This window comes from Mya arenaria, chromosome 4 (genome assembly GCF_026914265.1).
Source record: "Mya arenaria isolate MELC-2E11 chromosome 4, ASM2691426v1".
Lineage (NCBI taxonomy): Eukaryota > Metazoa > Mollusca > Bivalvia > Myida > Myidae > Mya > Mya arenaria.
In genome coordinates this window covers 68,678,046-68,693,195 of record NC_069125.1, presented here as the reverse complement: position 1 = coordinate 68,693,195, position 15,150 = coordinate 68,678,046, and the positions used below count along the sequence as shown (strand labels likewise).

General features: G+C 38.8%; 2 protein-coding genes across 2 annotated transcripts in view; one reads left to right on the top strand and one right to left on the bottom strand.

The window, feature by feature from the left end:
* Positions 1 to 4,242, top strand: part of LOC128231484 (WD repeat-containing protein 49-like) — a 35,806-nt gene extending 31,564 nt beyond the window's left edge. The window contains exons 28-34 of the mRNA XM_052944368.1: positions 216 to 367; positions 568 to 633; positions 850 to 973; positions 1,283 to 1,398; positions 1,671 to 1,791; positions 2,324 to 2,427; positions 2,957 to 4,242. Of these exons, the coding sequence (XP_052800328.1) occupies positions 216 to 367; positions 568 to 633; positions 850 to 973; positions 1,283 to 1,398; positions 1,671 to 1,791; positions 2,324 to 2,427; positions 2,957 to 3,142 (869 nt within the window). The 3' untranslated portion in view covers positions 3,143 to 4,242. The remainder of the gene's footprint in view (positions 1 to 215; positions 368 to 567; positions 634 to 849; positions 974 to 1,282; positions 1,399 to 1,670; positions 1,792 to 2,323; positions 2,428 to 2,956) is intronic.
* A 4,117-nt stretch (positions 4,243 to 8,359) lies between these two features.
* LOC128232821 (uncharacterized) overlaps positions 8,360 to 15,150 on the bottom strand; it is a 14,173-nt gene continuing 7,382 nt past the window's right edge. Inside the window, exons 4-6 of the mRNA XM_052946572.1 lie at positions 14,801 to 14,951; positions 9,526 to 13,566; positions 8,360 to 9,416 (exon numbers count right to left, since the gene is read on the bottom strand). Of these exons, the coding sequence (XP_052802532.1) occupies positions 8,438 to 9,416; positions 9,526 to 13,566; positions 14,801 to 14,951 (5,171 nt within the window). The 3' untranslated portion in view covers positions 8,360 to 8,437. The remainder of the gene's footprint in view (positions 9,417 to 9,525; positions 13,567 to 14,800; positions 14,952 to 15,150) is intronic.

Below are 15,150 nucleotides of genomic sequence, written 5' to 3'. Positions count from 1 at the left end.
AAGAATGATTCTGTTGGTGAAATTAGATTTGGTCAGGCAAACTGTTCCATTCACCTTGTTTACACAAGAGAGGCCAGAATATAAATCCAATTATTCTAAAAATTGGTCTGAATGATAGTTGACAAGTTTGGTTTAAATTTGGGTCATCTCTGGTCAAAATCTAGGTTCCTAAGTAAAGTCTTCGAAAAACCTTGTTTAAATCTTCTTTACTGCAGCCCTGCACACACAGTTCCAGCCGCACCAGGACATGATCAACACGCTGGAGCTATGTGAGAGGAACGAGCGCCTCATTATCATCTCTGCATCCTCTGACTGCAGTGTCGCCATCTGGGATGTGCATGGAAACAGGATCGGCACATTTGGCCAGGTGAAAAATCCTGATAATTCTTATCCTTCAAGAAAGTTTCCAAAATCATGCAAAAGCATTGTCCTAGGGTTGAAGAACCCCAAATTCATTTGATACTGTGCAACCAACATAATTTTATAAATTACAGATTTATTGAAAATCGATACCATCTTTTCTGAACAGAAGTACCTTGACTTATTTTTTTCAATTTATATGAACAGGAAGAACATTGGAAGATAGAGCCATACAGCTTTATAGAGGAGGAAGAATATGAAGACATGAAAGAGGTTCGTAACTATAGCAACAATGTAATATAATTTATTACATCAGACATATAATTTTCTTAGTTTTACATAAAGACATGGATTTGTTTTATTTTGTGAATGAAAACGTTTTAGTTGTTTATGTTTAAGTTTCATGTATTTGTATCATATTGGTACTGTCAGCTCTGCTTTATGATACAATTATTTGTGAAAACAAAACACTTGATATGTGTGACACAGGAGGAGGAGGAAGATATAGAGGTATCTGAGGAGAGTGACGTGGAGTCAGAGTGGGCACCCGACCCCCGGGCCATCGATGAGCCTACCGAGTACCGATTCCAGACCTGGGAGTCAACCTACCTAGGTATTCACAGTCAAGTGGGCTTGTAGAGTGGAGATTTAATAATATTTAAATTCAATTATAATTTTGTCATTATGTCCTGTCCTTGTGACAAAATTTATATTCTTTCGTTAAGGTATTCCAGCTATTGATTGTGAAAGAAATAATAATATTATTATTATTTAAAGCATTGAAGATGTTGAAAAATGAAAATTGAACTTTTAAATTCTGTGTTTACATATTGTTTTGGGTGTGTGATTAAAATAATATGTCAACTGCTAACTGTACAATTTACTTACTAAAGAATCTAAATGAACATCCTGGTTACTGCAGGTAAGGCTTACAAAGCTCGTGAGGAGAAGCGGCAGCGTCGACAGCCTGGGACAATTCCTGACCTTGCATACCTTCACTGGGAGACAACCGGGCAGGCTCCAGCAGGACCATATTCTGTATGCCTTAGATGTTTTAAAAATCACTTTGTTCAATAAGCGTATATTATTATGGTGCTGTAACGAACAGCTGATATAAATATATACACATGTAATAGATAATTGAATATTAGATGCAAACAGTTGTAACTTTCATGTACTTTTACCTCACTGTGATGTGAAGAACAGAAATGAAAGAAAAAAATTCCCTATGTCTACAAAGTCTTTTTAATTTTCTAAGTTGTATTTAACTTGTATTCCTATTAACTGCTATTATCAACATTATCCTGTAGGCCCTGGAGACACAGTCGCTGAGCGAAATCACACAGCCAGCAAAGCCTGACCCTGACAAGTACTTCCTGCAACGCCCTACCAGTGATAGAAGACTCCCGAAACTGCCCGCCCTATCTGACAGTATGTACTTATTCACTTGTTTAATTATTCATAGATACTGAGACCAATGGTGCGAATGGTTTCCACAGAATATATCTATGTGGACATGAAAACAAAAAAGAATCTTACCAAAACACTGAGGCGTAATATGTGCTCGAATAAGTCATTTGTTTATTGTAACTGTCTGAAAAAAAGAATGGTAATCAAATTTCATATAACTGTACATCAGGTTTTCCGTGATGGAGTTCCGAATGGCATTTATCTTCTTTAGTTCTGTAGTAAAGTTTGTATTTCAGCTGTACCTGTTTTATTTAAATATACAATCACATTATCAAATTATTCACTTTTAAAATTAATCACATGTTTAACTTTAAAACGATTGGTCCAATGTTTCCTTGTTGTTCATAATAGTTGAACATGCGCATGTGTTAGGGCTTTTGACTTTAAAATCATCATTCTTTTTCCAGCATTTAAGTTTTTTTAAAGTAATAAAGTAACAAGTTTTCACAAATCTCTTTGCAATGAACTTAGACCACCATTGAAATTATTTTAGCCTTGAATACCGCGTATGATGAGAAGTCACTATTCCCTGCATACATCCGGGAGTTTGAGATGAGGATGAAACAGTACCATGCCCAAACCTTGTCCAATGCACAGGTGAACATTTTTCTCCCCTGTAACAGACTTGCAGTTATTTGGAACTGATAACTAGCTTAACAATTGTGTGTTTTATGTCTTACAATAATATCATGATTAAATAAGAGGTACCAAATTGTTATTGACTCGTTTTCAATGTACATTGCATTTTAAGCCTTATAGCATGGAAATATGAAGTCGCTAAAACTTGTTCATTTCTTGTGACTTATTGTTGAAATTTCAGAAAAGTAATGTTACAATATAATAATGATACATTGTAGATCTTTTAACAATTTGTTTGTTTATTCTAGTTTTTACTGTTAGATGTATATCTTCTTCATGTATTCTTTTTTAATGTTATATTATAGTGTTTAATTGATCTTTCATAATTGAGATATTGTTAGAATTCAGTGAGTTGTACCAAGTTCGACTTAAAAAGTAGATAATAAATTATTTTTCATCCATAACAAAGAAATTTTATTAACAATAAAACACAAAGTAATAAAAAGCTTATTTTAATTTTATTATAAAATGCAGCATTATCTTCCAGCCAAAGCAAAGCATTTCTAAGACACGCCCTAGTCTCCAGAATATTGGAATGCAGTTAGGAGCCCAGATGTCCAAGAGCCCAAAGGCAAAGAATCTGCGCCAACAGGGGCTTGCTGGACTCAGACTGAAGCCCCTTGCCCCAGCCAGTGTCGCTTCCCGTCGCAGCTCAGTGACCACAGAGTCATAGGTCATCACCCTGTCTGGACATTGGTCATCCTTAAGGGTCTTTCATGGGGGTTTGAGAGTAGGTGTGGGGAAGGTCCGGTGTTGACCACAGAGAACTTGTCTGCAATATTGATGCTGTTATGCCGTGTGGATGTGATATGCATAGTGAAATGTTTCATTTAATTTTGTTTTCTGCATTTTAATCCCTTAATAAATGCATTTTAGCTGGTCTGAATTTTAGAAAAACAGTATGACTTATTGCAGTCACTAAGGTTCTGTCTTATCTTGCGTTAGTCAACCATTGCATTTGTGTCATTTTTTAAATATACTATATTGAATTACTTGCATAAAAGACAGTATGCTTTTACTCATATGATAGATTTGTTGAAGAAAATAATGCAGAATGTGTTGAACTTTATAGTACCCATATAGTTAACATTACCCAATTCTGTATTTTGAGTGGGAAACTACCTCTTTCTGATATAGAGAAATAGGACTTACAAGTGATATAAGTGTCCGGAACAAATGGACAGAGTTGTTTTTTCTTAACAGTAATTTTACAATGTTCATAACAATAATGTTGTTTGAAATTCACGCAACTGTTTCATAGTTTTAATTATATAATGTCTTAACTGCTGATCTAAGAAGGGATTTTGCAAGTGTTTAATATGGTGTTTACTGCTGGTGGACGTACAATTATGCAGTAACGTTATAAGAAAAGCTTTATTTTAATTATGAATTATGTATTTACGGACTGTGATAATAGTAAATATTAATTTATTGTTGTGTTTGAGAAATTTAATTGTTATTATTAGCATTCGAAAATATTTATACAATTAAAATATACTGTTGTTTATACTGCCATATTCATATTTTATAAAAAACATTCTTAGAATTTTTCAAGAAACAAAATGACAGTTCTGTTCATCTATTAAAGGAAGTATATTATGTGTGTCTTACAGCATGACATGTCAATATTTCACTGGATTGCACTAATATATTTTGTAGTGATTAGCAAAAACAGTGATGACTATTTTCTTTTGTAAAGATATGAAATACATGTAGTAACATGATATTGATACTGACTTGATGTTCATGAAATAAATGAAATGGAAATAGCTACCTGTATTGTGTTAATGAACTACGATGGATATAATAAATATAATATGGTTAAATTTAGGTAAGATATAACTAAATCAAATTTCTCTATATATATTATAGTCGATTACCCAAGACCTGCACCTAGATACACCGATTTCTTGTTCTTCACGACCCCAGCACACATATGGAAGGAAAGCTCCATTTGTGTACTAAACATTAAACACAGTTTGAAAGTAACGCTTTGTACAAGGAAAAAATAAAATTGTTTAAACGCTACCACTGTGTATTTGTTTAAATGACCATATCCGGTGTAGGAGTTCAAACATTGCGCTGAAAATGCAGAACAAAACCAGAAGACCCAGCATGTTGAGCTTTTTTGTAATTACAAACCATTAAGCTTCAAAATCTATAAAACCCTGTTCTGTTCTGTTCTGTTCTGTTCTGTTCCTACAAAGATGAAAAGTAGCCAATGGTCTGAGACGGTAAAAGCATGCCTTTAATCATTAACGTGTTAATTAAATGAAATAAGGCATATAACAATAAGTAGGCACGTCCGAATTGGTTTAATTTGCCACGAATGATATTGACAGCTACTGTAACTATTGTCACGCACCTATGGTTTCGTGCTATTGTAATCATATAAGATTTTTTGCTCGACTATTCGAAGAATAAGTATTCAGGCACATTGTACGTGCTCCTTATTTAAGTTCAAGATTTTCATTTCTAACTCCCATACTCTTTTTAGTTGGTTTTTTACCTCATACAATTGTTCAAAGCTATCTTGCAATTTGGTAACATAACTCCATATTATCCTAAATACAAAAAATGGACCTAGGTCGACATGGTTTTGTTAAAGTTTTCGGGTAACCTTTTATCTCAGATCTCCAATACCGTTCATTCACTGTACTTAATACTTTACACAGTTGTTCCGGGCCACCACACAGCTTCAACATGTATGTTAGACAACTCTGTATGTTAGACAACTCTGTATGTTAGACATCTCTGTATGACACTAAATGCAAACATAAGCCCTTCATTCACTTACATGTTTTTAAGATTTAGGGCATGTTACGATTTTTTTTTTACTTATATCTTCAATACCATTATTATTATTATTATTATTATTATTATTATTATACCCCATTTATATAGCACTTTTATCATAAAAACATACGTTCAAAAGTGCTTAACAAACAAATATAAGTATATATACAAAAACATATATAGAAAGAAGGCAGATACACATGATAAAAATAAACACTAAGGCTACATACAACCAATCTTTAAAAATCATTAGAAGGTATTCAAAAGTATAAAAGATAAGAAGCGATACTAAAACAGTTCTTAAAAGACACGGGCCGAGTATAATTAAGTGTACACACATCATAAACTGTTCTTAAAAAAATAAAAAAAATGAAAATAAACAAACGTAAAAAATGACAGGTTAAGGATAACTGTGTATAATGACAATTAGTTCCCATAAATTTCAATGAAGAAGTGTGTCTTCAGGGCTCTTTTAAAAGAAGAATACGTGTCACAGTCCCTTATTCCTCTTGGAAGAGAATTCCACAGCTTTGAGGCAGCAGTCACATAGCTTCTGTCACCATACATAGCAGTCCGACTTCTTGGTACTCGTAGTGTTATAGAGTTATTGCTTGATCTTAGGTCGCGTAGGGGTCTATATACCTCTAACATGCTTTTTATATATTCCGGTGATTGGCCATGCAAGGCTTTGTATGTAATAGAGAGTGTTTTGTACTGAACTCTGTAGTGCAATCTATTTTAAAAGGACTGTACTCAAGATTGGCACCACAAAAAGTTTTTTTCTGTAACGAATCTCTGGACAATTATTTAATAGAATGTGTTACGCTTTGATATCATAATTGTAAAAAATGTACCAAATGTAAAATGAAATATGTGTCGGAGACCGGGTTCGAACCCGTGTCGCCAAAAATGCAGACCGGCGTCGTATCCACTGAGCTACAAAGGCTTACTTTTTCATTGGGTGACATAATTAAGCTATACAACTCAGTAATATCACGTGATAACATCGACCAGCCAATCACGCATAATGAATGAATTCTATTAGGTAGACATACCCAGTAATCTTTTTTAATGGAAAAATACGAAATAACAGCTAAACTTAAATAAATTGTAAACTATGTGGTACTTCAGTCAGTAAGTTTCAATGCATTGTACACATTAATACCAAGTTTATGACTGTTTTCGACAATTTTCTTTTTTTCTTGCAAATTGATCATCTGGTGCACAGTTGCTTTAATTCTTCACACAATTGTTTACGGACATCTCACAATTATGCAGCATAACTACATATCGTCCTAAATACAAATTATGACCCTTGATCGTCTTAGAAATGTGGGTTTAAGTTTAAGGGCAACTCGTTAACATTGATCTCCAATACCGTTCATTCAACGGTATCACACAGTTAGGTTACATAACTCAATATTATCCTAAGTACAAAGTATAGCCATTGTTTGAAATAAGAAAGTGTAGAATACTGGCTGGTAGACACAGGTACAGTGTAGAGTGCTGGCAGGTAGACACAGGTACAGTGCGGAATGCTGGCAGGTAGACTTATAGACAGTGCTGAATACTGGCTGGTAGACACAGCAACGGTGTTGATTACTGCCGACAAATGTTCTGTTTTGCCTTTACGTGAAGTGAACAAGTTTTATATTTTCATAATAATAGCCCATAATAAAAGTATTACAAATTCAAAGTACGCTAATATTATGTTTATAATCAACAGGTATAAACGTTAAATTACGCACATATCGGCGATGCTAAATGATGGATATACTGTCAGCAATCTTCAACACATGTTCGGTTAAGGAACAACCCAGCAAGGAACAACCCAGCAATCTTCAAAACATGTTCGGTTAAGGAACAACCCAGCAATCTTCAAAACATGTTCGGTTAAGGAACAACCCAGCAATCTTCAAAACATGTTCGGTCAAGGAACAACCCAGCAATCTTCAAAACATGTTCGGTCAAGGAACAACCCAGCAATCTTCAAAACATGTTCGGTCAAGGAACAACCCAGCAATCTTCAAAACATGTTCGGTTAAGGAACAACCCAGCAATCTTCAAAACATGTTCGGTTAAGGAACAACCCAGCAATCTTCAAAACATATGTTCGGTTAAGGAACAACCCAGCAATCTTCAAAACATGTTCGGTTAAGGAACAACCCAGCAATCTTCAAAACATGTTCGGTTAAGGAACAACCCAGCAATCTTCAAAACATGTTCGGTTAAGGAACAACCCAGCAATCTTCAAAACATGTTCGGTTAAGGAACAACCCAGCAATCTTCAAAACATGTTCGGTTAAGGAACAACCCAGCAATCTTCAAAACATGTTCGGTTAAGGAACAACCCAGCAATCTTCAAAACATGTTCGGTTAAGGAACAACCCAGCAATCTTCAAAACATGTTCGGTTAAGGAACAACCCAGTAATCTTCAAAACATGTTCGGTTAAGGAACAACCCAAAGGAACAACCCAGTAATCTTCAAAACATGTTCGGTTAAGGAACAACCCAGTAATCTTCAAAACATGTTCGGTTAAGGAACAACCCAGCAATCTTCAAAACATGTTCGGTTAAGGAACAACCCAGCAATCTTCAAAACATGTTCGGTTAAGGAACAACCCAGTAATCTTCAAAACATGTTCGGTTAAGGAACAACCCAGTAATCTTCAAAACATGTTCGGTTAAGGAACAACCCAGTAATCTTCAAAACATGATCGGTTAAGGAACAACCCCATTTGCCTTTAACATTTAGACATTTCTTGATTCGTTTGGCTTACATCGACACATATAGTCTCTTTGGACAATTTATTTCAATAGCAGAAGTCACTTATGGTCCACCATTCAAAAAGTTATTTAACACACATGCAGCTACACAAAAACTCAAGCAATTTAGAGAATGGCGATTAGCCCTTTGTGTTCGAATGGTGTATGAGCATTTTGACAACACTTTCATAATATTGAGACAAATACTTTTCAAAAATAACATTTCAGAAGAACTATCCTTCAACTAACTACATCAGAATACTGTCCAATTTAAAGTCCATATGCAAATGGTTAGGAAAGTCTAAATACAACTTCATAAACATAAAATCTGGTTCATATTTAATTATATTTCAAACATAAAATGAAGTTAAGGCAATTTTGAAATGCTACATTTCATCTCAGTCCTCATGGAAACATGGGCATGCCAAGACCAAAAGGAGACCCATCACCTGGCATTCCCGGTCCCGGAAACGGTGGTCCTCCCATATGCCCACCGTGGCTCCCCCCGGGCATCATAAAGCCTGGACCACCACCACCACCACCACCACCACCGCCGCCGCCGCCCATATGGAAGCCGGGTGGCGGCATCCCTAGTCCTGGTGGTCGAAATCCTAAACCAGCTATAGGACCAGAAACTGGACCTCTTCCACTTATAGCAGAGCCCATGAAGTCAACCCGTCCACCACCCATATCTCCTCGCCGACCGTCAAACATTGTACCACCGGGCATTGCTTCTCGTCTACCATCGATCCTCCTTCTAGTGTCGCTTCCGGTACTCGGCCGTATATCTGGTGTTCTATCCGAGCCTGTCATCGGTCTTAGAATTCGTGTTGATTCCGATCTACCTGAAGAACTGCCATCCATTCGTCTAAAATCTGTGCCAGACCTAAATTCATCACCTGATCTGAATGAGTCCATCCCAAACCTACGAATCCCGCCTTCTACACCAACCCTGTCTGTGCTTTGCATTGATGATGTACTTGATGATTCTCCTGTTGCCTCTCCTGTAAACCTATCACCTCCAGCTATATTACCTTCTATTCTCCTACCGGTTGGCCTAGTGCCGTCAATGCCTGGTCTGAAGCCTGCTCCACCTGTCTCTGGAGCTATACCTCGTGTTGGTCCTGACGTCCGGAAGTCGAATTGTCTTCGAGCTGACATCCGTGTGTCTCTTAAGTCTGGTCCGAATAGCCCACTATCACCCGACCTAGTTGCGCCAAAGTCCTGACGTATAACAGACAACCTTGGATCCCGGACATCCGGCCTCCCACCAGCAGGTCGCACGCTCGAAACACGCTCCTCCTCTCCTGTCCTTTGGTTCCTCACTATCCTTATCCTGTCTCTACCTGGTATGATTCCTTCCGGTATAAAATCCATACCTCCACTGAAACGTAAATAACAGAATAATCAATACATTGATGATACAGTGAGCCCGATACACACTAGAGGCAATTACTAATGGTATACATGCATATGATTATATGAACACTTACGTTAAGCTACCATGGCCAGTTCTATCTTGACTGCGGGTCATGTCTTCTCGCCTTGGACCGAACCCTGCGACCATGCTTCCCGACGATGTTATTTGTATACCAGCTCCTAAAACGTTGTTGTTCGGAATAGTTCTCATGTTAAAAGATCGAAGTTCCTGCTTGATATTTACTTCGTTACTGGGACTGGCGCTGGTGGGTACAGCTGTTATAGACCCTCTGTTTGACATATCAATTCTTCTCAGAGGGTTGTATATGTTCGGTGGCCCATCAGGCCGTCTTTGTGTGCCACGAAGATCTAATGTCGTCAAACTTTCTGCTGCCGACCTTGATCTACCTCCAATATTACCCAGCGTCTCTCGACTTCGTTCAATTGTCATTCTTGCTCTGGCAGAATCTGACAAGTCAACTACTGATCCCGCGAGCGAATGAGGCTTTGTGACAAGGTTTACCTCTGCTGCTACTGCCCCATTCCTGTCTTCAGACACTGTACTCATTTGTGTTCCCAAAGCTTTCTGAACATCAAGTACAAGCATATTTACATTGCTGTCTACCTTTACTGATCCTTGCTGTCCAGACACCATGTTGTTTTCATTTGCGGCGGACGTTGACGTTTCAATTACACCAGGAACACCAACCGCGTCGAAGGAGGCTGAACCCTTTTTGGCATCAGAACCGTGATTCAAGGCCAATACTACGCCTACATCTCTATTTATTTTTGAATCAATCTTATTTGAGTGAACTTCATATACTGAACCTTGAGTTCCGAATCCGGAGTCTCCTTGAGACGATGCCTGATACACATCTGTAGCCGGTCTTGGGGCATTTGCATTTGCCGTAGAATCATAAATGATGCCAGATGTGTAGACATTGTCTACAACTTGAGAGGCGCTTCCAAATACATTATCTACTTTCGGTCTAGAGACATTTGTCATAGGCTGACTTGTCTCACTAAAGCTTGGCACCTTGACAGACCCTATCCCCATTGAAGCCTTATTATATTCAGCAGAAGCTCCAGCGTTTGTTTGTTGATACTGCTCAGTGTTTTGACCAACTACATTCAGACCTGGAGATTCAACATTCATTCTTGAAGAGAATACTGCCGATCCTACGCCTAGATCTCTACTAATACTGGAATCAATCTTATTTGAATGAACTACAGATCCTGAGCTGTGTGTTCCAAATTCTCTTGTCATAACTGATGGCCCAACCCCGACGTCTTTAACCAGAGGTTGTACCTGATCTCTAACAGTGCCTCCATGGGATTCCTTAATAACCGATCGACCTGAATTCCCTGTAATACCTTCGAGTCTAAACATGGACCCCGAATTTGCAAATCCGAAGCCACCTTGAGACGTTCCCTGATATACATCTGCAGCCGGTCTTGAGCCAACTGCATTTGCCGTAGAATCATAGATGATGCCAGTCGTGTGTACATTGCCTACGGTTTTAGAGCCCCCTTCATATATCTTATCAACCATCGGTCCAGAGGCATCTGCCATAGGCTTACTTGTTTCTCTAAAGCTCGGCACCTTAACCGACCCTGTCCCCATTGAAGCCTTATTATATTCAGCAGAAGCTCCAGCGTTTGTTTGTTGATACTGCTCAGTGTTTTGACCAACTACATTCAGACCTGGAGATTCAGCATTCATTCTTGAAGAGAAAACTGCCGATCCTACGCCTACATCTCTACTAATACTAGAATCAATCTTATTTGAATGAACTACAGATCCTGAGCTGTGTGTTCCAAATTCTCTTGTTATAACTGATGGCCCAACCCCGACGTCTTGAGCCAGAGACTGTACCTGATCTCTAACAGTGCCTCCATGGTTTTCCATTACGACCGATCGACCTGATTTCTCGGACATAATACCTCCGAATCTATACATGGACCCCGAACTTGTGAACGCGGAGTCTTCTTTAGATGCTCCCTGAAAGACATTTGCAATCGGTCTTGAGTTAACTGCATTTGCCGTAGAATCATGAATTATGCTAGATGTGTAGATATTGTCTACAGTTTTAGAGGCCCCTTCATATGCCTTGTCAACTTTCGGTCCAGAGGCACCTGCCATAGGCTGATTTGCCTCACTAAAGCTCGATACCTTAACCGACCCTGTCCCCATTGAAGCCTTATTATATTCAGCAGAAGCTCCAGCGTTTGTTTGTTGATACTGCTCAGTGTTTTGACCAACTACATTCAGACCTGGAGATTCAACATTCATTCTTGAAGAGAAAACTGCCGATCCTACGCCTAGATCTCTACTAATACTGGAATCAATCTTATTTGAATGAACTACAGATCCTGAGCTATGTGGTCCGAATTCTCCTGTCATAACTGATGGCCCAACCCCGACGTCTTGAGCCAGAGGCTGTACCTGATCTCCAACAATGCCTCCATGGTCTTCAATGATTACCGATTGTCCTGAATTCGCGGATATAATGCCTCCGAATTTAAACATGGACCCCGAACTTGTAAACGCGGAGTCTCCTTGAGACGCTCCCTGAAAGACATCTGCAATCGGTCTTGAGGCATCTGCATTTGCCGTAGAATCATGAATGATGCCAGTCGCGTGGATATTGTCTACAATTTTAGACCCCCCTTCAGTTATCTTATCAACTTTCGGTCCAGATGCATCTACCATAGACTGACCTGTTTCTCTTAAACTCGACGTCTTGGCCGACTCCGTTCCCATAGCAGCTGTATTATATTTAGCAAAAGCTCTCGAACCTATTTGTTGATACTGCTCAGTGTTTTGACCAACTATATCGGGACCTGTAGATACAACATTCATTCCTGAAGAGAAAACTGCCGGTCGTACTACATCTCCATTTTTACGTGAATCAATGCTGTTCAAATGAGTCACAGATCTTGAACCGTGAGTTCCAAATTCTCCTGTCATGCCTGATGACACAACTCCCACGTTTTTAACCGGAGGTGATACATGCCCACCAACAGTGACTCCATGGGAAGTAACATCCGATTGCCCTAAATTATTTGATTTAATGCCATCTAATCTAAACATGGATCCCGATTTCGTATATCCGGGGTCTCTCACACCAGGAACCGTAAAAGCAGGGCCTGCACCACCAGGCTTTGTTAGGCCTTGCTCTGTGAAACCTGGTTCTGTAAATCCGGGCGGATATGCCTGTGAAGTGTCTGCGTTTGTCTGATCAAAAACGATCTTGTTGAAACTTCCCGAAGAATCCATTGCAGCAGTGCTTCTGCCCATGTTCACATTTTCCGTGTACGCAACTCCTGAAATACCACTCGTATGTGCCACACTCGAGCCTACAGAAGACATGATGGGTTGGCTTGTCATGCCGACTGATTGCGCATCCTGTACCACAATTTCTGAAGTAAATATCTTTCCTTTTTGTGAAGGTTTTTTAAGGATGAATATTCTCTGTCTCTGACCATTATTTATTGCTGCAGTTTCTAACACGTTGAAACTCTCTGGTGGCAAAACCGTTTCCATGCGGCCTGAGTTTGACATAACACCCGAAGCACTGCTGTCTGAGGCCTGATTTCCGCGCATCATATGTGCTGCTAAGTCTGAAATGGCTTGTGGATTTATGTTTGCTCCTGCAGTTACCATAGTAGCTGACTGACCAATCTTCTTTTGTGTTTGAGTGGACATCATGCCTGACCTGTCTTGACTCAACCCGCTATTAATTGCAGCGATTGGATCCTTACTCTTTTGTCCGAGTGGGACACCTTTTATTTCATCTATGATTCTTACATTATGGGTATTTTCTGTTCTCATATTTGGATCACTAATGAGTGTATTGTCTAATCCAAAGCTTTCATCCCCTCTTATTCCAACAGAAACGGATCCTTTGCCTCCATTTCCGCCGTTCATTGTCAGCGCTGAATCCACCCAGGCGTCACTGGAAGTGCGTGTCGCACTGCTCTTGTCGAAGGGAACGGCCCGTTGTTTGGGTGGCACATGGTCCACAATGGCTGGCCCGACGGCCACTGTCTCCATGCTTGTGGCTAGCTGGTGCCGCCGGTCCGTTGTTATGTCAACTGCGCTCTCCGTTATTCTGTAACAGATGAAGAGAAGAATAATTACCAATGTTTGCAAAACTTTAAGGTTCCCTTATCAAAAGGTCTCAAACGAGTACTTAATGGATCCCAATGTATATATATATCGGTGTGTGTGAGCGTGTGTTGCAATGTTTTGCCAGAGTTAATAGACTAAAACATGTCACACTCGAAACCATTCAACAAGCAAATAGTTAAGTAGTCCAATACTAGTACATTATTTAAACATACTGTACACAACTTCTTAAGAGGCAGCTTTATGTATATAATAGAACTATGAGTAGTGCGTTTTGGTCCGAAAGAGTGGATTTATGCAATTTCACATTTCATCAGGTGCAAGCTGAGTGAAATCAAAATTTGCAAAAAAAATTACACGAGAGTCGAATACGTCTTTTCGGATCAAAACGCAGTACTCATAACCCTTTTATTATATGCGTTAATGGTTACCAAACTGAAAACACCCCACTTCATATTGAATGTCATTTTATGACGCAATATTTTGTTTTATGGCGTCATTCTAATATCGCACCATGATACGTTAATGATGTAACGTTAGCTGAGCGGAATACGGACTGCGGCATTTTGCGATATGTATTGCACGAGATTTATGATGGGTATGAAATAAATAGTTATAGTTTGTGTTTTTGATCGTTAAACTTTGTGGATTTTAAAATGAGTTCATTTTAAGAAATTAAAGTGTGAATAATATCCACTCATGTCAAAATGTAAATAAGTGAAAAGAGGATTGCACACGGATTTTTTCTGTTCGAAACAACTATCATGCATTATGCAAAAATGGCATTTCTGGTGAGGTGGCTAGCACTTCTTCACCACGAAGAAGACAAAGCGGCATCTTTGATGATTTGCCATCAAACCAAAAAAAACCCTGATCATTAAAGGGACTATCGCTCTTTATGTTTAAGCTATGTTTAAGACAAAAAAGCTTCACCTAAGTGTTCAATCATGCTGATGATGTTATCGATCACAGTAACTGTGGTTGTGGCTAATGTTGCAGGTTGGGTACAACACGATATTGACACAGGTGCATATATATTCACGTGATAAATGCTTCAGCAGCCATTTGTATAAATCTGGATTATTTATTCAAAGCTTATCTTTAAGTCATCATCATCATCATCATCATCATCATCATCATCATCAGCAGCAGCAGCAGCAGCAGCATCATCATCATCATCATCATCATCATCATCATCATCATCTAGGTTCACCTACATGGGGTCTGGCGGCGCAAAGAATGGGTTTGCACGGACGCTATCTGGGATCGATCCTCCAATTCGGATGTCTGCACAGTTGTAGAAGTCTTCCTGTTTACCCACCCCCATCCCCTGCCGTCCAGTTCCTTCCTCTACGCCCCAACTGTTTGCTGAAACAAAGCATCGGTAGTTTTTGGAAGTAATAGATTTGACACATAAATTGTGTATCTTCTAGAGATCAAACACAACACCGTTTAACCCAAGCATTCTGAGGTCTTTCATAACAAGCATGTTTTGGTCATTTTCTGAATGAAATGGAAAACAAAAACACACGAAAATTCTTTATCACACAGAACATATTTCATATTA